At 36.7% G+C, this 27,753-nt stretch overlaps 1 protein-coding gene across 1 annotated transcript in view; it reads right to left on the reverse strand.

The window, feature by feature from the left end:
- Window positions 1-27,753, reverse strand: part of TPO (thyroid peroxidase) — a 42,560-nt gene that overhangs the window by 2,484 nt on the left and 12,323 nt on the right. The window contains exons 6-14 of the mRNA XM_051778232.1: window positions 26,541-26,673; window positions 21,641-21,770; window positions 18,768-18,974; window positions 12,072-12,587; window positions 7,276-7,534; window positions 6,584-6,754; window positions 4,850-5,087; window positions 1,521-1,729; window positions 832-1,002 (exon numbers count right to left, since the gene is read on the reverse strand). Coding sequence (XP_051634192.1) covers window positions 832-1,002; window positions 1,521-1,729; window positions 4,850-5,087; window positions 6,584-6,754; window positions 7,276-7,534; window positions 12,072-12,587; window positions 18,768-18,974; window positions 21,641-21,770; window positions 26,541-26,673 — 2,034 coding nt within the window. The remainder of the gene's footprint in view (window positions 1-831; window positions 1,003-1,520; window positions 1,730-4,849; window positions 5,088-6,583; window positions 6,755-7,275; window positions 7,535-12,071; window positions 12,588-18,767; window positions 18,975-21,640; window positions 21,771-26,540; window positions 26,674-27,753) is intronic.

Here is a 27,753-nt window from a genome sequence, read left to right on the forward strand (position 1 = left end):
ACACATACACACACTCCATTATAAGCACACGCATTTGAAATGTGAATAGAGAGAATTCACACTTCATAGTGTGAAGAGTGAAAGTCTTGAAATATTTGCCACATTTTCTTTCCTTCTAACCTACTCTATTGAACAGTAAAAATGAGACGAAAAGGAAACAGAAGGTAAAAGAATGATTAAAATAACAGAAAAGTATTCCCATGAAAATGTACATGAAATGTTGAAATAAATTATCTTTTCACTGATTTTTCACCTGCTCTGCTTTTGTACCTGCAGAAGTAATTAAATTCTGGCACGTCTTTTCACAGCTATTTGGGAGAGGGAGTTTGGACCTAAAGTAATTATTAATTCACGTAATTTCATTTATTCACTTCACAGTATTTTTTTTTCACTTTTACTTAAATTATTAACATGACACATGACCTAGTGGTGTAGAGCTCAATTTCTATGTAGAGCATCCATTGAAACAATGCTAGGAAAATGACAACTGTCTGTCTGCTGTTGTGCTGAATGTAGAAGGAAGCAATGTATAATTCTGATTTACTGCCTTTTTTTTTTCCCTACTGGATGTTAATAGATTCTATTTTTGCTTAATTAGGTGATTTTTAGTGTCATTTTCCTACTATCAATTTGATTGCTGAATTAGGATGGGTAGAGACTGAGATATGGAGTGCACTATGGAGCAAGGAGAGTTTCACATAATTGTACTATTGTACCTATAACCCCAGAAAGCTGACTACAAAAAAGCATAGGAGTGAGTTCACTTCTGATGAGTTCTGCTGGACTTTAGGTTTTAGAAAATTTAGAAATAATAATAATAAAAAAAGATACCTATACAAATGGGAGCCTCGAAGTTCCATCCTTTACTTGTGCAGGTTAATTGCTCTTCTCCTTGTAATTGAAATCCATAGTGACATGTATAAGTCACTGTAGTTTTTCCAAATTCTGAACAGTATACAAAATCACCATTTTCCACACTCTTTGGTGTTCCACATAGTTCCTCTACAAATAAAAATACCCTGTATTACAGACTTTTTAAAAATTACCACCTTACCCTTGCAAATGGACATTATTCTCCATTACTGTTATAAATTAACTTCAGTGAAATTTCTCATGTATTTTAAGGTGATCGAGACTTAAATTTTTTATTTCTGGAAAAGAATACCGCATGTTTGACTTATAACCCTTGTAAAAATAACATTCTGCAGAGCTTTTAGTTAATATTTTCTAAGAACTTCTGCCCTAACTGTCAAAATGTCTGGTTATGTCACCAGCCATTTAAGTTGTCAGAATGAAGTTGGCAAATTGTGTCCTTTTTTTACAGAGGAATTTGAGAAAGGAGAGAAAGATTGGCAATGTGCACTTTCAGACCAGAAAGCCGTATCCTGGACTGCATCAAAGGAGGTGTGACCAACAGAGGGAGGGAGGGAATTCTCCCCCTCTACTCTGCCGCGGTGAGACCTTATGTGGAATGCTGCATCTCCCCTCCCATCAGAAAAAAATGGTAACTACTAGGTTACCTTCCTGATAAAATTCTTGCCAAGCTTCTAAATTCATTCCAGGTATATTGTTACAATGCTTAAAATCCTGTGGAAACTTTCCAAGTTGAAAGGCATCTGCTGGCACTTCAGTAATTCCTGTGTTGTCACAAATCACGCGGGACAATGAGTGTTTTTTGAGTTCACGCTTTTGAGCTTCTGTGAAAACATTATCATTTTCCCACCAAAATCTAGAAAGATTGATAGAAAATTTTTTGAAAAGATCAAATTGAAAGAGCTCTTATTCTTACTTTCATAATACTTATGTAAAAGCCAAAAAATAAGAATTACAGCAAAAAGTAGATAGATATAACACTAATAAAAGTAAATACCATGGCAATACAGAACCAGTCCTGAAAAGGCTGGTGTGAATCCGATGTACTAGTCAACTCAGATAGTGTGTTAAAGACAGCTGGTTAAAACTACTAATTATTCATATTTGCAGAATTACTTTTCATTGATGAAACGAGGCCACAAAAAATGTTATGGTCCTGCGAGAAAAACTTGAAAAAAATTTGGTTGAACTGGATGCTTACTCCTACACACAGGTACTTGCTGTTCACTCATAAATTGTTTTGAGCATAAAGTAAAGGAGAATTGCAGGAGTAGCTATAATAGATATTCCCATACTATAGCTTTTGAATTCTGCTTGTAGTACTGAATGGTTGCTATGAAAACAGGTATAGCTGAATGCTTCTCTGGTTAATATAGAGTACTTAATTTTCTAAGAAACCTGTAGATATGCAGATTCATTATGGTAGAAAAACATAAGACAGTAATTATGCTTTTGATCTTAAAAAAGGTAAGCTAAAAGGACTGTCTGGAACAGACAGGAGCTGCTTTTCTTTGTAAGATCAGGAGTGTGGTGTCAAACAGAATAACCAGCTGGTGCTTAAAAGATGTATCTATTAAACAGTATACGTTATATAAAATATATATATATATGCATACACACAAATGTGTATGTTTAAAGGTAAAAGGAAAGAAAACACTAGGGGGGAAAAAAGGAAGATAAACACTTTGTACATAAAGACATTGCATTAATACTTCTGCAGAGTTTGATAGAACATCTGTATTAGACAGTGTTAAGCACTGCTAAACTTCCAAGATAGTTCTGTCTGGTAGTCAGGTCAATTAGGATTTTCCCAAATCCTAGGCAGGATTTGTGGTAATATTGCCTATATTGAAGAAGGAGGCAATCTACAGGACCAGTAGTGGAGCTAATGTCCCACAGCTCAGAAGCACTATGACAAGAAATGCAGGAGAGGTGGAGGAGCTGGAGGGAGAAAAAATAAAGAAGCCTTCCTCTTACACCTCACCTTTGCACTGTTCCCAAACTTCTCAGAGCGTGCTGAAACTTCACTGACCATTCCCAGGCCCCTGGGAAGCTATTAAACACTTTTCTCCACTCAGCTCTCCTACACCTGTCATTTCCCCTTTCATGTGCATTATAATCTATTCTATTTTCATCACAAAATTCAGTTTTATGTACACTGCTGGGAAAGCTTGAGCAGAAATGATTTTTAATCTGCTTAGCAGATAGGTGTTTACTCTAACAAAGGCTGCTCCATTCAATCTGTATCAGGTGGCCAAACCTCTATGCAAAGAATGACAAAACTTCAGAATTTTTTGCCCAAATATTTCAAATCCTGAGATCAACAAAAAGATTCAGAGAAGGAAGAGATGGAAAAAGAAGGCTGATGGATTGGAAACAACTTGTTTCAGGTGATGTGGCCGAGTTTAAGGCAGTGCTTGGGTTTAGTACATAGGAAAAAGAAATCCTTTTATACTTTGTCAGATTACTGACAAAAGATTTTAGGGGTTTCAGAATGGAGTTCAGTCAGACAAAAACTCCACTTTGTCCTGATTTCTGATCTTAAAGAGTATGTTAGAAAAAATATTTTTAAATCTCTACTTACTGACCTGCCATTTAAGGTATGTATTGTCAATGGTGGAGATACAGATAACACCCAATACTCTATGTGACCAGGCATTGCAATGACTTTTCCATTCTTATGCTTACTGTGCAACAACTATAACGTTGTTACATACTTCTAACTTCTCTTAGGTGGTTCCTTTGGTATTAATGACAGAAATACTATTTCAAATTTAAGTTACCTGCCACAAACTTTGTGGCAGAAACTTGTGGAATTCTTTCATTACTAGAATTCTCTTTTTATCAACTAGGAGTTAACATATTCAATTATGCTTATGTTTAATTAATGACAGTAGTATTATAAGGCACTGAATAATAAGTAACATTGTAAGGCACTGAATAATGGGAACAAGACTGGAAGGACCTCCATAGATAGTCCTTCTCCAGATAGGGTCAAGTATGCCTGTACAATTCAGAGGACTTTCAACCATGTTTTTAACTCAGCTCAGTGGAATGTTTGTTGTCTATACAGTTTATGCTAATAAGATACCACCTTTATGAATAACATTGCCGTTTCCTGTGAGCTAATTAATTGACATTTTTTAAAGTTCAGATTTAAATTCTACCTCAGATGGTTATTTCCATAATGGTTTCTTTCCATAACAGTGACTGATAAGAGGAGTTTAAAGGTGAGTGTAAGGACCAGAGGTACTTAAAACACCACTGCTAGCATGGTGTGAGCTGTTTAAATTAGTCTTCTCATGACATTCAAAATTATTGCCACTAGTACAAGACAGAAATGAAAAGACGGTGGTTTTATAATTGCTTCAGCAGCAGAGGCAAGATACAACTGCTTCGTACACCCTGGTGTGACCTGACACTGATTTCTCCTGCCTTCCAGGTGTGAAGGGTTGTCCCAGCACAAGATCCTGATGGCAGTTGTGCAGGGTTGGTTGAAGTGATATCCTATGCTGTGGCCAATGAGGCAGTTCTGTGGGCATTCTGTAGTCCCAATTCACTTGAGGCCAGGTATGTGGTGTTTCTATCGTCCCCCTACAAAGCCTGAATTATAGGTTTTTCACATCCATTCTGACTTTGCTGCAGTTGTCAAAGAAAAATATTGAGGTTCTTCCAGTTCCTGAGCACAACGAAGGGGGGAATAAAACCTGCATAGCACTACATCTGTCCTCACAGAAGTTAGTGGTCTCTGCCACAATTAACATCTGGTGGCACCTTGCATTTTCAGCAGGTGTGCAAAGCTGGACACCTCAATACCATAGAAACAAACTCCATGTCATCTGGAATTGGGACTATGAAGGAGCTAAGACAAAAATGTGGAAGGGGCATGATTTGTTTAAAGCATATTTAAGCTGCTATAAAATCTCCATTGCTACTGGGTTTTTTACACATGATTTTACTACCTGAATAAACTCACCGGTCACCATCCCTTAGTGCTTTCATCTGCTTTCCAATTATACATGCAAACAGGGGACCGGTTCTAGCACCTGGAATAAAGTCTTCTACCAGACCGCCAAGCCAAACATCAATATTGCTAGGATTATGGTACAATTCCATGATTTTTTCAGTGACATTGTGATTCATTATTACTGTATTCAGGTCAGTGTGAGTTTCCAGTTTTGGTAAACCACAGAATTCTCGCCATTCATTATAACCTGTAATAAAGGAAGATTAGTGATTGCTAAGCATGATATATAAAATTAATAAATTTATAAGCAATGGATTTTCACAACCTTAATCATAGTCATAAACAGTTATGTATAAAAAGAGGCCTATTATTATAAGTTGAATTGATCAGGGAAATTATGGCAGGACCTGAAACTGCAGGATATGCAATTGTTAAATTGTTTTAATGAAGGAAAACTAAAGTTTAAAATAATTCTCTCATGTTTAAGCAGTGATAATAGATGATAATAGGAAAACATGATAATAGCAGCATACACTGTGTCTTGAGATTTCTAGACTAGGAATGCAAGAGGCAGATGAAGAGTGGTCAAGAAGTAACCTGAATTAAGTTAGTAACTAAAGTATTTTACTAAAGAGAATGTCTGTGGGCTCATGTCCAGCTTTCTGGAAAATAGATTTCTTTTACATTCAGAAAATCATAGAGTGGTTTGGGTTGGAAGGAACCTCCTAGTTCCGGGAGCTACTTGTTCATCTATGCAGGCCTCCTGGCATTTTTGCCTGGCTTCCTCTTTGTTGGGATGCATTGCTCCCAAGCTTGGATCTTGCATATTAACCAGCTTTCTTGGGCCCCTCTTCCCTCCAAGGCTTTATCCCATGGTACTCTACCAAGCTGATCCCTCAAGAGGCAAAACTCTGCTTTCCTGAAGGCCAGGGTAGCAATCTTGCTGTGCTCCCTCCTCACAGTCCTAAAGATATTGAATTCCACCACTTCAGGGTCACTGCAGCCAAAGCTGCCTTTGAGCTGCATATTGGTAGCCAGCTCCTCTACTCTCAGAAGCTGTGGCATACTTGTAAGAGTTTCTTACACTGAACAGTGAACCTACTGTAGTTTTTTAACAGCTGATGCAATCAAATTAAACTAAGCTCCAGTAGTCTTCCTCTAAGCAGGTGTATCCATGGCCTGATGGGTTATTGCTCCTTCACTGTTAGTTCAATCTTACCCTGGTCTGACTGGAATAAAAAATTTAGGGCAAAGAAACAGGCACAAACGTGTAATATTTCTTAAAATGAAGTGTGTACCTAACTAAGCCATCTACGCCACTTCTGGAGATATCTGTCAACACCTTCTATGGTTGGTAGAGTCAATGAGGTTGTGCCTAAGCTGACCTATCCCACAGGCCGAGGACAGCCTGATAATGGGAAGTAGTTGTTGCAGACAGAAACCCCACTGCTCTGGAGCTGCATCCAGCAAGAACAAACTTCAGGTACCTACATTGGGCACACCCCAATCCACTCACCAGTACTGTTCTATATTCCAGATTTACCAGATTGTTTTAATTTCAAAAGCTGTGGAATATTTTATGTCCATCAAAGTTAAAAATATTAGCAAATTACATTTTAAAAATACTTAAATTACTTTTCTGATTAGCAAAACTATTATTTATAATCTTACGATTACATTACAAATATAAACAGTTATACTGCGGTTATCATTTGGAAGAAAATTCAACAAAAGTCAGCAGACCTGGGAGTCCATGATCACGGCCACGCTGTAAATTTAATGATGCTAAATCAAGTGAACCATTATTTGACAATACAAAGAGTTTTTCTGTTAACTCCTCATTCAGCAGTTGATCTTGCACCTGCAGTTTTGCTGAATGTGCTAGAAGACCTCTTAGTAAAGGATCCAAACCTCCTTTAAACACAAAAATAATAGTATTACAGCATATATATATAAACCACTTTAACTTTTTTAAAAATATGAATGCATGTATGTTTCTATGTTTTCAAAACATTGTCCAGGCAGGCTTTTAGATTCAAACATATGCAAAAATCTCCTTTAGTTTAAAATCTAAGTAATAGTGCTATGAAAAACCTCCATCTTTTTCTTCAGAAAAGAATTTTCAACCTATTAATAAATTTATCCACAAAAAAAGATATGAAGCGTCTTAATCATCAATCATCCCTCTATTGTCAATCTACTAGACTGGTTTAATCTAGAGAGTAACATTTTTCTGATTCAGTCAACTATTTAATTCAGAATAACCATCCGAGTTTGAGTTACTACTCTGGAATCCATTCAACAACTTAAATAACTGATCTAATTAAATAAATGTTCCTATTCCTAATTCAAGATATGTAACTTTGAAAAAAAGTTACAATATTCTGGGGAGAAAAAAAACCCAAAGCCCAGAAACAGTTTAAATAAAACCATACCTTCTTTAATGAGCCTCCAAGGACTAAAGAAAACTTCATGCAAATGAAGATTTTGGAGTTCGGGATCATCTAAATACTGTGCATTCAGTCTCCTTACTATTGGTTGGATTGTTGCATGACCAAAACGAAAAGCAGCTGTTGAAAATACATTAGAAACTGTAGGATTCACTGTGGGATCATAACCTGTATAAAGGCCGATATACATATTAAAAGCATCTGGACCAATGATTTTGGGAATGTAATCTCTTAAAGTAATAATCTGAAAGAAAAGAAAAAGAAACATCTTTCAACATTTCTATGGATGAATAGTAAAGAATCCCAGGTGCTAAATACCTTTTTCTTCACTCAACTATGCCCAAGCATTTGTCATGACTAAGAGCAGTATTATCTGGTAAACAATATCAATCTTATTTTTGCAGTAAGGAGACAGATGCCCAGAGAGAATCCGTGGCACAGCTCAGAACAGTGCAATAGTCAGGTCCCTGGTAGCTCCTACCATAAATGCTATACCACAGCCTCCTGAGCAGAGATTACCAGTGTTGCTCATTTACAGTCTACGGGGGTAATCCAGTTCACAGGAGGTGTGCTGAGATTAAAAGTCTTGATTGTGATGGTGTAAATTATAATGCCCTTAAAAGTCACAATGAAAGCATGAAGGACTATCAAATCTTTCAAGAATGTTTGCTAATGTGAACAGATTGTATTTTCAGCTATATATTTGTGACACAAATCCTCTTTATTTATTATTTGGAATGGCCAGGCTTTAAGATACTGGTGCCTAGAATCCCCTTGTAGAAGTTTTATACTAAGCTCAAGCCAATTTATAGACTTCTAAAAAACTCATTTCAAAAATGAAAACAATGATAAACATCTTCTGTCAAATGCTTTTATAATGTAATAGTATTACAGTGGCATGGAAAAGCATATGAGTAATCATGACAAAAAGAAAGACGGGAAAATGTTCTAATGTACCAAATAAAATGGAAGTGCATTATAGGTTAAAGATTATGCTGAACTCAATAAAGCAAAATGAGATAAATATGAAACATAATGAACTCAATAAAATACCTTATATATTCAACATAATATGCAATAAATATACAGACAAATGTTCTTTGAACTTGATCTAGTGCATATTGAAAAGCTAACTGGCATAAAATGACCTTATAAAAAACTTGTATCTTTATTTTAGGCATAGCGAAGAGACAAGCCCACCTTTCCAGAATTTACTCACTTTTCTCAGAAGGTAGAGGTTTATGTTTTCAGGTTAGATCGTGCAGTGAACAAAATATTTAAAAGACAGTATGTTAGAATCCCTTTTACAGCCCTTTTAACGCAGCATATGAAACAAATAAAATTATTGCAAGAAATTAATACTGACACTGTCATTTGAGAAGTTAATCTTTTGCTACATTTGCAAAGGTTTTACAAGACAGCAGTTCTAATTTTAGATGCATAGTTTTTACAGTCAAAGACTTTCAGTAGGACTAGGTTAGTCATGGATACAAACATCCTGGTATGACTAATTTTTTGGCTCATTGTAAATCCCAGAGTTAAGCTGCTCATAAAGGCCAGACTCCTTGAAGGAAAGGGCAACTCAGATTTTTCATTTGCTCCAGAGGCAACATCTTAATTTCTAGTTTCCTTCATAGGGAAAGAGGGGTTGCCATTTCAGGGTATGAAAAAAGGGGTCATATGTCTATCCTGAGCTAGGACAGGCATCTGTTTGATGGAAATTCCCAATGGCTAAATGAGGCTCCATCAAAGAGAGTTGCAGGGTAAATTGTTACTAATACAGCAGAATATGATACTGCTACTGGAGTCTGCCAAAGAACCACACCTAAAATAGCATCAGGTATTTGTGTAGTCTCTGAATGTACCTTGCCCAAATTTGTCTGTGTGATGTCAAGGAGAGGCTCACTACAAGTTCTTATAACTGACACACATATAAGTTTTAAAGGAGGTATAAGCATCTGACAAACATCAAAATTATTTTTGTTACATTTCTTTTGCATGAAATCCTTGCTCTCAGAGAATGATATAAAAGGTTTATTTCCTTTCATATTTGGCATAAATAAGCATAGTACTTTCTCACAGTAGAGAGTTCTTTCAACAAATGAGAATCTCCTGTGGAAACAAAGGAATGTGCTTGTCTCAAAATATGTCCATAAAATCAGAGACAGAAAGAGACTATACGGAAAAGAAATTGCAAACTAGTATAATGAACTTCTCCATCTTTTATTACTTATTATGAGTGTATTTATGAATAATAAGTTAACTTTTAGGTATTTGCAGCAGCATAAGGAATGTGTGTGGATATAACCTGCAAGGTAATGGGTGATCTTAACTTCTTTTGACATTTATGAGATTAGTGGTGATCCAAGCTCCTCCTAGGACACATTCATAACCTCATAGCATCAACTCCAAGCTCTACAGAGACCACCAAGAAAACAATTTTAGTCAGTAATGTGAATATTTCTATTGTCTCACAATGGTCATTGTTTCAACAGCAAAATTCAGTGAAAAATTATGACAAATAGGCACTGTGTTTTAAACAGAGATCCATATGCTCAGTGATTGCATGACTTTTGTAATCTATATGATCAGATAGTAACAGAGAGATTAAGAGCTTTTAAATGTTACTCATTTAGTCATATCAGAGAAAATAAAATGCTAATTTCTTAGCAATTCAGCAATATCATTGGATAAGTATCCAGACAGAAACAGCATCTGAGTGTCTTACAAGTGTCAGAAAAGGCCTGGTATACATTTTATATTATACCATGAATCCCATGTGCACTGTTTATAGCAAAAGTAACTGAATCCTGACCTGTAAACAAGATAATACTGCAAGTCAAACGGGCTTTTAGTGTTAAAGGCAACACTCTTGTCATTCAGAAGGCAGAATTACAAAAGGGATTCCCAAATGTCCTCATGAACTCAGTGAGTATCCTGGCTGCGTTTGCCTCCAGGTTGAGCCACCTCCAACAGATATCAGTCACACATTAAATATTTGGAAATATGATTTCTGATTATTTTTAAGAACTTTTTGTTCGTGCTAAAAGTTGCTACAAATTAGGTGCAAAAGATACAGGAGTTCATTTCACTTTGCATAAGGCTTAGCAGGCCTTCCTTGCCACAATGGTTTGAAAAGGCAAATGAAAAAAAAAGTCTGGAAGAAAGAATTTTATATATATATTTGTAAGAATCAGAAAACATGTCTAATATAAACATTCTTATGGACTTTTATTCTGTATTTTCCCACATTTATTTCCTCTGTTATATCCTGTGTTGTGGTTTGAGACCCCTCAAAAATCCAATTTCTAAGTTCAAGCCCCCCTCCCACAATGTGCTTCAGTGTGAGAGGGTTTTCAGACAAAACACTGCTACTCAGCATTGGGGGAAGGGGAAAGTACTTACAAGGTTTATTTACATACGTATATATAGAGGTAACAACTTAACTATCTCTTCTACAATGAAATAATATATTTACATTAGATTAAATTTCTCTTTTTCTTCAACAAGAGTCCAGGAAGAAAAGACAAAAGTCCTTTTGTCACTTTTCAGGTCACATTTCCTTCAAATTAGTTTCTGTGGTATTAGTTAGTGTCCTTTATTTTTAAGGCAGCAGATTTAAGTATCGCAGTCAGAATTTTTCTGTTCTTACTTTGTGAAAATCCCAGTCGCTTGAGCCCGAGTCTTCAGGGGACTTCCTTAGAGACTTTCACTCCTCCTCCTCTCTGCTGCTGCTGCATTTTGGGACTCCCTAAAAGTCTGGAAGTCCACCCCTCCTCTCTAGGAGGTCTCAGGGTTTTGGGAAAGTAATTCAGTCTTACCTCCAAAACAGTCTGTGTTGAGTTTTCTCTGCTTTGTTGCCGGCTCTCCCTCCTGCAGGAACATCTCTGCATTTCTCAGCCAGCTATGTGCCATCTCTGCTGCTTGTTATCTCCTTTGGCTCTTGGCCACATTTCTCTGTTCAGTGCAGCTCCACCGTCGCTTTCAGTGTCTTCTGCTGCCTGCTCACAGTGGAGAAACTTGGCTTTGACTACAGCACCCAATCCAGTTTTAACACTGTTCCGGGCTTCCGCAGGCCCCAGCCAGGGGCGGGGGGGGCCCAGCCCCCAGTGGGGCTCCTGGCCCTTCTCCATTTGTGGCCTAAAACACTTCTCCTCCAGCTACGTCATCTCCTTCTTTTCCGGTCTGTTATAGTATGTTGATTTCAAAGGAGCGAAATGTAGCTTCTGGTTGGCCCTGCACCCAGAAACACCACCCCCTTGGGGGTTACCACTTTCTAACTCCAGGGGAAAACACTTTTTTACCCTAGGACATCCTGTCAAGAGTAGCCCTTGAAATTCGTGCATTAATACTTCATTGAGAACTTAACAGACATTTTTACACAAGGAAGTTATTATTTATATAATACATGTGAGAAAGTAAGCATTTTGAATTCTATGTGAATATAGAGACATTTCTTTACAAAAAAATGCATCTGAAAAGTCTTCTTCAATAGACAAAATAGACATTGGAGAAACCTGCACAAATATGGAGCTGAGTAGAAAATGCCATGAAAACCAGAACATTGAGGTGTCCAGACAAACTAAGCACTAGGACATTGCACTCAGGAAAGAGGAAAACAAAACAAACTAAACCTGTCAAATTCGAAGCCCAGGAATAAGTGGGAAGGAAAAAGTAACAAGTTGTCAAAAGCCACTCACAGAAACATATTTGGAGTTTTATGATCAGTTCTGTTCTAAGATATTCACTGCAATGTGTAGATAAGCAAACAAGCAACCAACCTGATGCAGAGCACCAACAATTTTTCGTGCTTCTTGGTAGACTGCCTCCGCGCTCCAGTGGTTGTTGATACGTTTGAGGGCTCGGGCCAGGCGGTTGTGTTCCCTCAGCCACAGCGTGTGCATAGCAGCCAGAGACGTGACCTCACTGGATCGACTGTCTCCAGCCAGAAAGCATTCAATCCTTTCCCCTTCACTTGCATTTGAGTCCTGTGCACAAGGTGATGGGATTCGGTCTGTAAAAGGCAGGTATTCCCGATGGTTATCGTAATATATAAGGTTTACTCTAAGAAGGCCTTCTTCACTTGTTAAATTCCTCAGTTTGTTTTCAACAGCAGGAGTACTGCCATAGACTGTAGAAGCATCAAGGAAAGAAGTTAAGCCATTAATCTGTTGTCTTGGATTTAGCACTGATATATTTCCAAAAAGAATATCATGATCACCAGTGCCGCACGCAGGAGATGAGCGGTAGAAGGGCAGGCAATCCATCCCTGTGGATAATGTATCATTGGTGGTGACCTGCATAAAAAATAAGGGCATTTTCTGAGGTGAGGAGAACAGCTGTGGTTGCTGAACTTAGGGCTTGTCTAAGTATTTGCATCCTCTCTCTCTCAGTTTTCCATTGTTCAGATCTCACCTACATATTCTAAATCCATAGAGATTGTTTTCCTTCAGATATAAACAAAGAGATGAACCTTAAGCAAAGCCAGAGATAAAACCCAAAACTTTTACTCTGTCATAAGTTACTGATGTTATACATCTACACCTAAATCAGTCTGGCTTCACAATCAAAATTCATCATAAAATGTATCAGAGTGAAGACATGAACATCTGGTCAAATTCTGTTCTACTGAACTGCAAGTGAAACAACAGGTTTACATGTATGCATAAAACCATAATGATGAGTTTCAATGTCTACTGAATTGTAATCTGGTTTCCTAACTAAAAAAGGAAGATGTGAGTATTCATCTGCTTTCTGCCAGTCACACCAAAATTCTTTTACCATATTATTTTACAGTGACAGCTGTCTTACAAGTATTAAATTCTGACTATATTTATAAAAAGCAAAAGCTGCATGTAGACTTTGCTAAATGAAAGACTGCCTAGTCCTTTATTGGTTTGATCCCCACACAGTTGAGACACCAAGGTCAAATTATGATCCAGCTTTTGTGTGGTAGTCAGCACAGATATAGCTTGAACCAGCCTGTCATTTGGTCAGCTATTCCAAATATAGGCAAAGGGCCTGAGAGAAACATGTGGGAATTACCAAATGAGATCTTGAGGCATAGATAAGAATATTAGGATAATACAGCCTAAACCAGTTTTGTCACAGAGGAACACTGAATAAAGTATATGAATAACTTAACTGCTGTGGGGAGGGTAGCAGGAATGCTGGAGAAGGATAGAAAGGAAGAAGGAGGAAGGTTTCATTCACGTTGTGGGATATCCAAGAGGAAAACTCAGGCCATCAAGTTTATTTCAAAGGACAGTGTTCGAGACTAAAACAAAAGCTGCCATATTGCAAAATTACTAAAATCTGTGTTGTCTAATGCAGATTTGGTTTTACAAATTCTCTTTTTCTGGAAAGCACATTATTTCCAAATTCTGACAGTACTGCATCGTGCACCAACAATGACCCATAACAGTCTGTCCATTCCAAGAGTTTAAAAGTGATTAATGTCCATTAAAAAATTTGTAATAATCATGGAGTATGAGTTTCAGGGAATATGAATCTAGTGTTTTATCATTTAATCAACATGAAGTAGATACAAATAACACTAACTAAAGTTGCTCAAATATCCCAGAAAAAAATAATATTCAAAAATTTGAGCAAGAGAAAATAAATGTTTTGTACCGGCACCTGAGCTAACCCATCTTATTTGTATGCTATCTGCTTGCCTTTCATTTTTCAGAACTCTTTGGAAGGAGACAGTGAAAAGTGTATATGTTATATAAAGTGATGTAATTTCTTCTTCATTCTTCTAATAATATAGAAATCAGTCTGTGAAGATAGAACAGTCATTAATTTGGGGTTAACAGTAACAATGCAATTTTGGAATGAAATTAATTAGCTTCATATAATAACATTGTTACCTCATTTATTATACCAGGCAAAATTTTCATAAAGCTGAGAAGTCGTGTCAGTAGGAATTGATACCAACAAAGCATTTACATTAAGAAAGTGACTATTTTGTTTTACAACCTTTTTTGGCAAAGAAATTCTACTATTATTTCTTCATTGCCTAGATTTTAACAAATCAAAGAATGTTATGTTTGAAAGAAATAATTTCTTTTTCTTTTTCCTTCTTTCACTGATTTTTGAAATCAATAATTTCTCTGCCTTGTGTTTTCTATTTAATATGTGTATCTGTTATTAAGTCTCTTGCTATTAGTGTGGTTTCTTTTTCCCTTTAGCTGATAATGTAAGTGGGCAGCTCATCTCATACTAGAAATACTTGAACTTGACAGCCACAGCATTGTATGTGTTTGTGTATCTCCTGCTTCTAGTTATCAGGAAAACCTGGAAGAATTCAGATATTATTGGGAAAAGAATGTAGGAGATGCCTTTACATCGTTAAACAGCAAGGCTCACACCAAAACCTGTCAACAGTGAATGAAGCTCATACTGAATAATCTTTAGTTGACTGCCTCTGCAATTTCAATTCAAACCATTTTGGTCCCCAGTGGAGAAAACCAGCAGTAATGAACATTAAGGGACTGACAGAGCTGCATAATGCCGTCCTTTCCTTTTTCATGGTATAAGTAGTGTGCAGCCAGCAGCTCAATGTGTAAATGAGAGGTTCCTTAGGTTATTATTCAAAACACATTAAAAATAACCTGAGTGGAAAAAACAGACCTTTTTCTGCTGAAATGGGTACAGAATCACATTTCCCCCCCCAAACTAATGAATAATATTAATTTGATTCAGGGTTTTTTGCCTTCTAGATGGAAAAAACTCTCTACAAAACCCCTGTTGGTCACAATAGTTTTACTGTGTTGATTTAAATGCTTATTATATATGCATGGTCAAACCATGGTGAAATTCTTTAATGTGTAGGAAAATGAAAGGCACTAATTGTTTAAGTGCATTGCAATATGTAAACTGTTATTTCAGTTAGAGAAAAATCTTTCTTATTGTTAATTTATTCTGTGGGAAATGACCTTTTTGCTGTAGACTTAAAAGAAAACCTAGCTTATGGTGTATGAAAGTTTCAAAAAGAGGAAAATATGAATGCTTATTTGTGGCCATGAAACTTGGAGGAGAGTCCATGACCTCATCTGACAGCAAGCTGCTGCTTCTGAAACAAAAAAGAAAAAGGCAAGGGCTCACTTTGCTGGTTGTTGAATGCACACTGACTGATCTATTTGTAGCTGAGACAGTAACCTGTCATGTTACATGTCACCTTTTGCAAATCACCTCACTTTTCTGTGACAGTTTCTTTTCTACCTTGTTGTATCTGAAGTAACTGAAAGTTTTTCTGGATTGTATCATACTATGTGTACCTGCTGTGTCTAACCTATTGGCATCAATGTAATTAATACTGAATTCACTACTGAAGTCAGTAGCTCTCCTATGAAAGTCTTCATAATACCTCATTATATCTCAACTCTAACCTGAAATAATCAGCTGTTCCATGTGTCAGGCTGCTGTAAAAGAAGTATAAACTAAAACTAGTGGATTTTTTTGTTTTGGTTTGGTTTTTTTGTTTGGTTAGGGTTTTTGTTTGTTTGTTCTGTTTTGTTTTGGTTTTTTTTTCATGTTATGAGATACTGAGGAGATACAGAAAAAGAATGTCCAGGCTCTACCAGAAGCTACAGGGAGAAATTCTATACCCTTTATTATAAAAATGTCCAGAATAGAAAATCACAATAGTTCCTTTTAGCCTATGGATCATTTACCTACACTTGTTATTGATATTAATGCACTACTGCAGCTTTCAGTCCTTCATTGAATCGCAATGACTCAGAACATTTTCCAGACAGATTCCCTAACCTGCACAGTCAGGAGTCTCCTCTCCCTACTGAAACCCACGGAGATCATGTGCAGCTGTAGGCAGCATTGTCCTTTTCCGAGGATCCTCCCTTGGGTGCTGCTGTTGTAGGAACACAGCAAGAGTGCAAACTGCAGCCTCTATGTTTACATTGTTGTATAATATGCTATTGATTTCACTGTCTTTGGAAACCAGCCACAGTTTCTTCATACACAAAATGAATGTATAAAGCTAACTGTGGCAGTTTTCCAAATATTTAATAGGTGGAGATTAATTTAATTAAAATTTCAGGAAGAAGATTAGTTCTAGAGGGTAATAGCATTTTGTTGCAGTGTAAAAATCAGTTCCCCTGGTCACACTACTAACTGCAACACCCTTTTTTTTTAATACAAAATCCATTCCTTGGCTTTCAGAAAAAACAGTCACAAAATACTGGACATATAAAAAAGGCAAAAGAACAACCATCTTTGTATCTGTCCATCAGAGCTGTGAATAACAGATTAATAACAAAGTGGAGCTGAAAAATTTATGGGAATGTAATCACGTAAGGAATCTACAAGTTGGGAAACTTATCTAACGCTTATAGGGTTGTGACTGAATTTCTTTGTATGTCCCCCACCATGGCCACTCATGGCTACATCAAAGGTAGCCATGGGCATGCCTTGACCCATCCCTCTGCTAGGCTACACTGCTGAGCAAGAGCAGTGTCTAGGCTACACTCAGTGCTGGATTTGTACCTGTTCACGTAACTTGTCTACAAGACCATGCTTGAAACAACTCCAGGACAAAAATCAAAAATCTGTGCCTTATTTAGAGCACTGAAGAATGCACTTGTGAATCTATGCCATGAGAATCTGTACAACTTCTTCCTCTCTGCACTGCAATGCCTCTACCACAAGAATAATGCTAGCCTTGAAGTCTTTTTTTAAAGATCCCCGATATTGTCCCTTTTTCTAAGCAGATAGGATTTCTAGGATTGAATTAGTCAGGGTTCAGTGATTAGACTTCTATGGTCCCTGTGACTGCATTCGATTGAAGTTCTGGGAAACAGTATGAGTCTTCTCAATCTAAAAAATTCCTTTTGGTAATAAAAAAATGTGGGGGTTTTGCACTTAAAAATCAATACTAATCGTGCTATTTCAAAGAATATGTCATAAACACAAAACATAAGCCTTTGCAATTTTATAGGTACAGCAAACAGACTTTTTAAATATGGGAGTCAATATATTGTATCATATGGTTCAAATGGATCCTTTATCACATCATGCAAAACACTGCTGGATGGGGACTTGATATCTGCCCTAGTCTCTCCTGGTAAGACTTTGGGAATGGGAATGTTTCTAAGCCTATTACTTAACAACACAATCAGAAAAAATTATTTCTTGCCCCAGATGGAAATTTGAAACATAGCAAACTAGAGATTTTTGTCAGAACTATGGCATACTCTTAGTAATTAGAGCTGTTGTGGCTAATTCAGGTTACTCTGTGCCTCAGTCACTCAATGTCTGAAAGAATGTGATTCTCTAAGAAGCCTGTGTTTTTTTCTGAATGCTCTCAAGATATGCTTGCAAACTCAAAAGTCCATATCTCCAGGGTAAGAGAGACTAGATTTACCTGCTTGTGGTAAAATTGCAGGCAGTCATTAATTTAACTTAACCTTTCCTGTATTTAAATTCTCTCACCAAATGGAAGATGAGCCACCTTTTAACACAAAACCCAACTTGGTTCCCATTAAAGTTAGCTAAATATTTTCCTTTATGTTTAGTGAAAGAGGAATGAAGCACTTAAAGCAAACGGAGACTGTGACATGTTTGTCAAGTACAGTTTGTTGAGGTGAAAAGGGTTTTCTATTCTGATGAAACTTATTCCCTGTGTTGGCTTCAGTACATAGAGAAGCTGATCACTAACCAAGCTCTAACACTGAGGAAAGTTGTTTAGGATGCCCTGCATAGAGATGGGGGCATCAGTTCAAAAGTTGTAATGGAAATGGAGCTCTCCTCTTGCATGAGTTGCACAGGCTGCTCTTTGAGAAACAAAAACATGGTTTTACTTTGTTGCTCAATTTTTGAGTGAAAGAATGACTGTGTTTTTAAATCAATTGATCAAGAATACAGGATGCTATATTTATATCAATTTATGTTTCTTCTAGCCCTTTAATAAGCTTTGAATTCACATTTTCCATCTGCTCAAAGCAAAGATGTGATGTATGCAAGTTTCAGCAGCTCCCTGAAGATCATTTTATGCATACATTGAAGAGATAGCTCTCTTCAAAAGTTTGCATTAGCTGCATGAGGTACCTTTGCTTTCAGTGAGTAAAGTTAAGATCCTTTCACTTTATCTGGCTGAAAATTTAAAGGATTACTTTGCTATTTTTCCCAATAAAACTCGAAACCTTAAAGCATGAGAACAATAACACTGGGAGGGACTAGTAATGTTTCTCTGCAACATAAATCTGAGGTAAAAATTTGATGCTTGTATTAAGTACATTAACTATAGTTCATTATCTGTACAAAAATATTAAATATCTACCTGTTAAATAGTTGCGCTAGGCTTCAATTTTTCTGTCACTTTCTGCTCTAATATTTTTTGATGGTCTATCAATTTTCTTTATAATTATTTCAGTATATGTGTTTCACTAATGTGTTTTACTTTACTCACCTGTCTGGAGCCTGGAATTTCTCTTCAAGAAATTAATTTAGAATCTTACCTTTATTGGAAAACATGGATTTTGTTTTTCACATGTCATCTGGCAGTCCATCCTGTTTAGGAAGGTGGTTCTACTTGTGCTCTGAGGTGTGAACGCAATGTCATGGTCTATGTACTGTCCCCATACCATAGTAATATCAGAATACAGGTTGTCTTCAGTAACAGCCTCATTAGATGCGTGAATAATCTTTCTTGTCACTTCACGAACCTGGGAAGAGAACTAATTTACCTTGAGTGTCAAGTACTTTTTACTTCTCACAAAATGATAAAACACTAAAATGTAAGGGAAACTGATTAAAGCTCTCTTCCCCCATCCCCAACTTTATATACTTTTAATGATTTACCTAAAACCAAACCAAAACAAAAAACCCAACAACAACAAAAACCCAACCTCTGACAGAGTCTTATTTCTGTTCAGGAGCTGAGATCCAGGTGCAAAAAGCAGATTCAAAGATGTTTCAGCTGAGTTTTTCTATGTTTGCCAGTGAGCAGTGTATCTTTGATCTGTTCCTTTTCAGAGAATTTTGAAAACCACAAGTTTCCTTTAGACCATCTAAAAGTTTTCTTTCTATTTATTCTGTTTTCTCCTCCTTTAACAAATGGATTTTCTGGGCAACCTCAAATCATTGTCAATATACAGAGGCTCTGGGCTGCTCTGTACATAAATGAAAGAGCTTATGCAGCCCAGGAGACAAGTTAGGTTGCAAACACAAGATAGCTGAAAGCTTTGCTTCCTTTTCCCTTTCAGGGAGAAGCCAAATCATATTTCCGAGGCACTTTGGTGCAAGCTGCACAGAGATACAGATGCTCTGAGGAGGAACACATGGAGATATCTGTGCTACATGTCCAGCCTATACTATAACCAAGCAAAACCATCAGAGCAAAATCAGTACTCAGCTTGTGAAGATAAGGGTGTCATTATGCACAGATTCCTCCCTCATGCTGCAAAATATTCCCCGGCATAGAGCAGCTGCCTTAGAAATCAAGCAACTGAAAGGGCAGCATATAACTCAGTGTCACAGAGTCTGTAATAAATATAAGGGCTATATAATGAATGTATAAGGCAGGTGCAGTTAAATAGAATTGTTAAAGACAACAGACAACATGGGGCTTGTTAGGAACATCAGAATTTATATTGAAATAGTAAAGAGCAAGATACATAGAGTTCATCAGGAATTCAAGTGTTTATGTCAGTATTTTAATAGCTTTGGTGGCCACAAAGCACAAACTTTTTTCTTGCAGTTCGTAAGATTTTCTTATCACTGTTAACTTACACAGCTACACTGTGTTCTAGTATTGCTTTATAGCAATCCTCACATTTATCTATCACCTTCACATTATTTTCATGTTGCTTTTAAAAGGAAATAGTTAGATAGATAAAAGTACAAAAAAAAAGAATTACATAAATGAGAAAAGGCATTTATGACATTAGTTTTATCCTATCTTACTCCAAAACAAAGCAGAGAACCTTGCTGATGGTGAGACATGATCAGATTTGGTACAGTTATATAATCTTTTTTTAGGGTGTTTTACTTTACAAACATGGACCCTAATGAATTTAGAAAAAGGCAGTTTGTACTATCTACTGGAAATTTACCTGTGTAAATGTCAGGTTTTCATCTTTGAGTGCTAAATTGTGCAGCTTAGAGACAATGTTATTTAATTAATAACATGAGTTGCAGATGACATTAACACTAGATTCTCTTGCTTATCCTTATTAAACATACAGCGGTTAAAATAACAAGACTTTGAGTCCATCAAAAGTCAGATTTCAAAGAAATGATGACAAAACAGAACTTGTAAATCCAGCTCAAATCATTGCACACTGCGCTGGGGAATTTTTCACCTATTCCTCTGTGCAAATATTTTTGTTCAAATTTCCCTCTGTAGCAGGTCTGCTATTTTTTAAGTATCTGAGCTGCTAAAATCCACAAATATTGCAATACTTTCTAAGCTCAGTAATTTGGGTAAGTTAAAAAATGAAGTTATGATTCGACAGTAATACTCGTTCATTTAAGTCTTGCTAGTCTATGAGAAACAGCATACATGCACACACCTGCATGCATGCTACCACATCTATGTGCTTTATATTTATTTTGTAAACACCCAAACTTGTTTTCTTCCTCCTCCTTCACTGAATAAAGGCACCATTATTGAGACAAATCACTGGAAAGTGTAGCCTGGAAGGAAACTCTGGAAACCACAATGTATAACTTTATATTGAAAGTAAGGATTAGGTTATTGAGAAACCCATCAAGCCAGATCTGGGGGATTTTCCATGAGGGATATTCCAGTGGTTGTCTAGGCTGGAATTCATATCCCAAATTTTAATTCCTATTCCTATGAAAGCCATTCCAACATTTAGTTGGTCTCACAACAAATTTATTTTCTTATATCATGACAAAATTTTCTCTGAAGCAACTTGTGACCATTGGCTCTTGCCATGGCAGTGTGCAGCCTTTTCATCATGGGAGGGTCAAGATTAGGTCCACCTTGCACCACCTTTCCTCTACCTGAGCAATCCTTACCCTGGGTCTGCACACAGGGCCAGGCCAGGCTCATGTGGCCGGCTCATGCCCTACCTCTTTCCACCACAGCACATTTTGGAGTACAGAGCTGCCCCTCCAGGCAGTCAGTGCCCCACTGCACTGTCCCATAGCCTTACCCCAGGCAGGGGCAGGGGACTTCTCACCATGTGGCTGGCTGAACTTATGGTTTAGCAAAGCCAGTGGCTCCTTAGCTGAGTTCCACAGATACTTTTGAAGTGTTTTACGCAGATACTTCATTTATTGTTGTAAATGGAGGTCTGTGATGGCAGGTATGATTATAACTGAGTGTAAGTGTTTCAAGTGATCTCATGGTACAGTTTCTAACCAAGGGTAACTGGAATCCATTGTACTGGATGCTGGGATCCCATCCTCGAGGTTGGCTGAGCCCATCTTCATAGGCAGGTGGAAGCCACCTAGCCAAAGCTGTGTTGGATGCTCCCCATCTAGGATGTTCCCTATGAAAAGAAAAAACAAAACAAAACAAAACAAAACAAAAAAACAAACAGAAAAAATCACAAGACAACAAAAAAAAATCCTGAATTTATGAAGGTATGTTGAATATAATATATATTTATATATGTGTATATATTTATATAATGAATATAAAGCCTGAGTACAAAATAACCTAAAACTATCTAAAATAATCATCAGCCACAGAGATATATGCAATTTTAATAAGATGTTCATGTAGCAATCTTTGAAAAGGCATCAAATACCGGTCTTTGTGTATGCCAACATCAGTTTGACTCAAAAGGAAAAAAACGAAAAAATAAATTGCTAATAAATGAATTATTAGTATTTTACTTCTATTTATAATCTAAGTTAGTTACCTTTTGACATCTTTGAAATACTTACCATGAAGGTGATTTCCTGATAGTGTCCTCATTCCCCATAAAGTCAGATATACTCTAACAAAGTACCTTTGTTAGCATCTTTAGAAAAGATGTTCATTTAGAGCAATAGCTAGGAAATCAAGATTTAGGAAAATGTAAAGAAACCCTAGAGCAAAGGTGAATAAAGCTTAAAAGAAAAATGGACATTAGTCATAGAGAAGCAATCATTTAGCAAGACCCAAGGAGAAAGGACTGAGGAAAGGGGAGCAATGGCTAAATCCAGTGGCAATGCTCCCTCTGGTTGCATTTACGCTCATTTCTTGGGTACAGCTTTGGAAGGGCCTGTGCACAAGCCCAAGCACTGGTGTACATCTAATATGCTTTTAAGCACTAACTGCAGTGTATTTCTGGCTCATGACAACTAGCATTTCTCTGAACTTCACCTGTCTGGGCACACCTTGGCACTACTGCATACCAGTTTGTCATCCTGCAGCCAATCTACTTGGAAGAGGGAAGAGGAGTAAAAAAATGTAGACCAAAATGTAAAAGCAAGAGGGTAGAAAGAGTAAAGTCATACGTAATTTGAGGGCCAGCAGATGATTCCTGGTGACTTCTATTTATTTTTATAGTCATTAAGTTTTGGGTTTGACCCATTTAATTTTCCCCCTATCATGACTATTTAAAATGTATTTTTTCTAATATAATATTTTAAGGTTTGGTTTTGTCTGTTTTTTTTTTAACTTGTCCTGTTCAAAATTTATCACAATTGTTAAATATGTATCAACATTTAAAAGAAGAAATAAATTTTTCACAATGCAATCAGTTGACCAAAATTGTCAGTTAAGCCACAAAGAACCAGAAATATTCCTAGATAGTTAGAAATACACAGTGCTAAAACATACATTTGTATGTCTATCAGGATGCTAAAGAGGAAACAATTATTTTATTAATACTTCATTGATCTCCAGCACACTGAGGAGGCTCAATTTGCCAAGCTATATGGTACAGTAATACACTTAATTATCCACAATAATTCACACTTGAAGGTTGAAGTATGATTTAATTCAAATTAGTTACAGTTGATTTGCTTTTATTGAAATTGCATAAAATACTGCACATAGTGTAGTGCTATTTCACTCAATTAAAAATAATGAAATGTTAATGTAGCTGCTTAACCAGTGATTTTTCTCTTGATTGCTTTTGTATTTTAGCAGATCACTGGAATACTACTTTAGTAAAACCCTTCTCACACGTCTTTTTATTATTACATTAAACATGTTAATGTCTTGGAATCTTGCTTGAGTTAAAAAGGCAGCTGAAATAATGAGATTTTGCTAACATGCAGAGTTATAGAGTAGTCAAATTTGATTACTATGTATTCTGTTTATGGGAAGTGAGAGTTTCCATTTACTTATGAAGTACTGAAATTGTACAATTTGGATTCTTTTGGACTGCTTTACAGGGAACTTGGAGTTTTAAGCTGCAGTTCACTATCCAGATTTATATCTTTTGAATGTTATTTTAATGTCCTGCCTACTTTAAGGTAGAAAGAATGCCATATGGCAACTTAATAATTAGATTTTTAAATGTTTTACAATGCACTGAAGTAACATGGAAATAATTTCTGGCAAACATAGAACACTTCTGGAAAATAAGCTTGCCACTAAATTGAACACTTAGTGTATTAAGTGAAGTTGCTATCCTAAAGGAAACATCTCAATTCCTTCTTATAGTCAATGGATTCAGTGAAGACTGCTTGTTCTTTTCACTAGGTGAGCCCTACTCATACTCCTAACTCTAATGGTACTAGACCTTTAGACTGAGTATCGGGTCCTTCCTTACCTGATGGAATAGTTAATGACAGAGCAATGAAATAGAAATGCTGCTGATAAAATTCCTTCTAGATGCCCAAATACTAGGTGCACAAAAAGTAAGCTAGTCACCTAAGAGCCTGTCCATCAAGCCAGAAGGACAGACAATTCGTAGGTGCCATCCTGTCATTCCATTCTACTTCTCCTTGCTAGGAACAGCCCAAGATGTAGCCTTGCAGTAGATGTAACTACCTCTGAAAGCTAAGATTAGTTGAATCTGATTGCACCATAAGATTCCATTCCTTTAGTATTTGTAACTTCTTCACCCTTGAATCCCTCTCATTGCACTAGACACTAAAAAATACAAAAATCAATGCTAGTTAGTTGCTATAAGAAATAGGGAGGGAAAAGAGCTCCTTGCATTTTTTTTTTCTGTTCCTTATGCCTAATTTTAAAATGAAAAAAATGTAATTTTATTTTGCTTGTTATTCACAAATATGCTTTAGGACAGAAAGAAAAGCAGAATCTCTTGATATCTGTTAATAGTAAATGTGGATAATGGCACTGCTGGAATGTCTGATGCCATGTTGATATTCTCCATAGAAGGCCATGTTTATGGTATTCTGCTATGCTTTTGTTCTAGGAAGTGCACACTAAAACAAAGTAATCTCAGTGCTGTGAAATAAATCTTTTGTAATTGATCTGATTTGTGCCAAACATGTGAACTGATTTAGTAAAACATCTGTAAAGCATTTCCTTATTCACTTCTAAATAGGTTTAAGCAGATTTTTCTTGTAAGCAAACAATTCCAGTGTGAGTTTTGTTTTTAAACTACAAAATGCAGTATTTACTGAACTACAGCACAGCATCACATTCTTACTGGGTGACCAAAAGTACAAATGCAACATATGGCCTGATATATTTTCTGCCAGAAAGTGGCATCTGTAAAGGAAGGAAAAGCACGGACTGGTATTTCATTAAATGTCTGTGAAGTCTTTAAAGCTGGTTTACATCACAGAATATGTTATTTACATTATAGTACAAGAGGCTTTTTAAGCTGATGTATTTTGGTAGAGATTCAAGTATTTCAAGGGGGTTGCAAAGTGAGATCTGACTCACTGTTTTCAAAGTCTTTGTTTTTGGGGTTTTTTCTGCCTTACACCTTTTACATAAATTTAGAGCAGAGTCTAAAATACCACCAAATACAAGTGGTGAGTTTAAACTCTGATGCGGTGCAAGCATAAAAATATACAGAGTAGAACACAGTGACTGCAGACTAACCAGACTCAATGGATTATTTACCTTACTCCGCTCTAGGAACCAGACTGAAATGTCTAGACAGATCCTAGTATTATCAGTCACTGAAGAGAAAAAGGTCTTCTACCTTACCTACAGCAGTGTGCTTCTCTCCATCTCTAGGGAGAAAGACTACACAGCCATGTCTGCAAATTAAGAGCTTCAGCCATGTGCCTATGTTCAACTGCATGAGTCTTGGTCAGAGTATTCAAGCCCTGATGGAGCTGTCAGTGCAAATATTATACTAGCTGCTAGTTCAGATTCCAAGTAGCTCTGCTAGTGCCTGGGGGAAATTATGGGTATTCACATAGTTAGATTTATAAAATTGATGGGTATCAGGTTGTGTCCTTTCAGCAAAGACTCTAGCAGGCATGTTCCTTGCAAATGAATTGAGCAAAATAGATTTGCCTCATAAAACCAGACTGATTGAATAATAAAACTGCAGAATTTCATTGTTCTGCATTCACCACATTGCAGAGCACCTTAACCTGTGCAATGCTAATGGTCTTCCACTTTCATCTCTGTAGCCCTTCACTTGTAACATTATAGCCTGTCTTTCAGTTTGTGACCTCGTCTGTGTATACAAAGGCTGCAGAGTATAAATATCATTTGCCCTCGAACTTAAAAGGGCTCTCATTCTCAATTTTACACCCTCATTGCGTTGGAGGATCTGAAGAGACAGTTACATATATTATACTGGGTTTTGCAGGAAACAATTGCCACATGGATTAGGCAACAAGTAGACATAGTACTAAAAAATAGTCATTCAGATAACCACTACACATATATTTATATAAACAGATATATAAAATTAAATATATCACACAGAATATTTAGATGCATGCTTGCTAACAGTTAGAAAATATAAAAATGAGAATCTACTAGATTTTCCTATTGCTCCTGAAAAAGTAATTATATTTTCCTGCTTAATATAATTTTATCCAATTCAATCAAAAATAAATGCTGGGTTAGAATTAAGTCTGCTCCATTTATATAGGAAAAGGCGTGTACTGAATCAGTCCTCCCTAAAAGTAAAGTTCCTCACATAACCTTAGAGGCCTTCAGAGGGAGAGCCTGTCTACAAAAATTAGTGTACCAAAGTTTAAATGATGAATTCTTTCACTGGGAACTTTCAGAGGCACTTCATGTTGAGACATGTTGATGCCAAAGTTAACTGATTTAGGTCACTTCCCCTCCACCAATTTTCTGGGATAAAGTAAACACAGTGTGAACTTACAGAAGAAGAAAGGAGGATTTTTCAGGGCATAATTCTTATCATACATACCTGTTATTGCAGGCACCAGTGATGAGTCGATATTTATTAGCTAAGCAATTGTTTGGACATTTTGGTGGCAACATATAAGGCAGACATCCAGAAATATTAGCAATCCTAGTGAGCAGATCAGCTGATAAAAGATCTGAAAGGAAGAACCCAGACAAGCAATTTGCTGTATGCGATATAGCTGCTGCAGTAGAAAAGGCATTATTGTCAGCTGCAACTACAGCATTCTCTCTCTTCTTCCTAAGAAAGAGCACTTATTTAGAGGTGTTGCAAGAGGCTGCCTCAGATACTTAGAGGAAGAGCTGGTTTTATTATGTGATGCACAGAGAATGAGAAGAAAGTAGTCCAGCAATAGCTGAGGACTGAGGTTGACCTGCCCTTTTGTCTCTTCCTTTGACCTGATCTCTGCTTCCTTCTTTCCCTGCATTGTAATCCTTTGCTTGGCTGGTCCCTGTGCTTACAACAAAGGTGTATAAAATGTCATTCAATACCAAAAGTATATACCAGGGAAGAAAAATGTGGGACTGGAAAGATGAAGGAATTTAAAGACATTGTAGCTGACAATAGAATTCAGTGTTGAGTGGAAGAGGATCATAATTATTAGCTGAAATTTGGAAGCTAGGTAAATTCAGGTACTGATATAACAGTAGACAGCATGTCATTAATATATTTGTAATATGATCCAAGATGGGTCTCCCAGTGAGCAACTGATGATGAGGGACAAAGTCACACTGTTGTGTAAACCCCAGAGAACTGGCACCCTCTCTCACTCCATATATTTAAGCAGGTGTATGGCCAGTTGGAGGTGGATATACAAATGAAATAGGACCAAAATGGTTTAGTGGAAGGTGCCCCTGTCCATGGCAGGGGAATTGGAACTAGGTGGTCTTTAAAGTCCCTTCCAACCCACAACATTGTATGATTCTATGAATATGCTTCCTGAACTCAGAGAACCCTTGACATTTAAACCGACTGTAACTATCAGATGATGGAAGAAAGTGGTAGAGGTAACATATAGCTCTTGCCCTTGTCTACCCACTGGCTGATGCAGGTCACTCAGTCCCACTACCTTTTCATTCTGTCCGTTCAACTCTGAACTAAGCTGCTTTAGTTCATTAATCAAACAAAAAAATTAAGCAAAATTTAAAAAAAAAAGCAAAAATTAAAAAAAGGTCCAAGAGACAAATCAGCTTGAAAAATGTTCTGCTGAACACTT

Source organism: Manacus candei, unplaced genomic scaffold, assembly GCF_025592945.1.
Source record: "Manacus candei isolate 608988 ecotype Guabito, Panama unplaced genomic scaffold, ASM2559294v1 h1tg000011l, whole genome shotgun sequence".
In the NCBI taxonomy this organism is placed as follows: Eukaryota; Metazoa; Chordata; class Aves; order Passeriformes; family Pipridae; genus Manacus; species Manacus candei.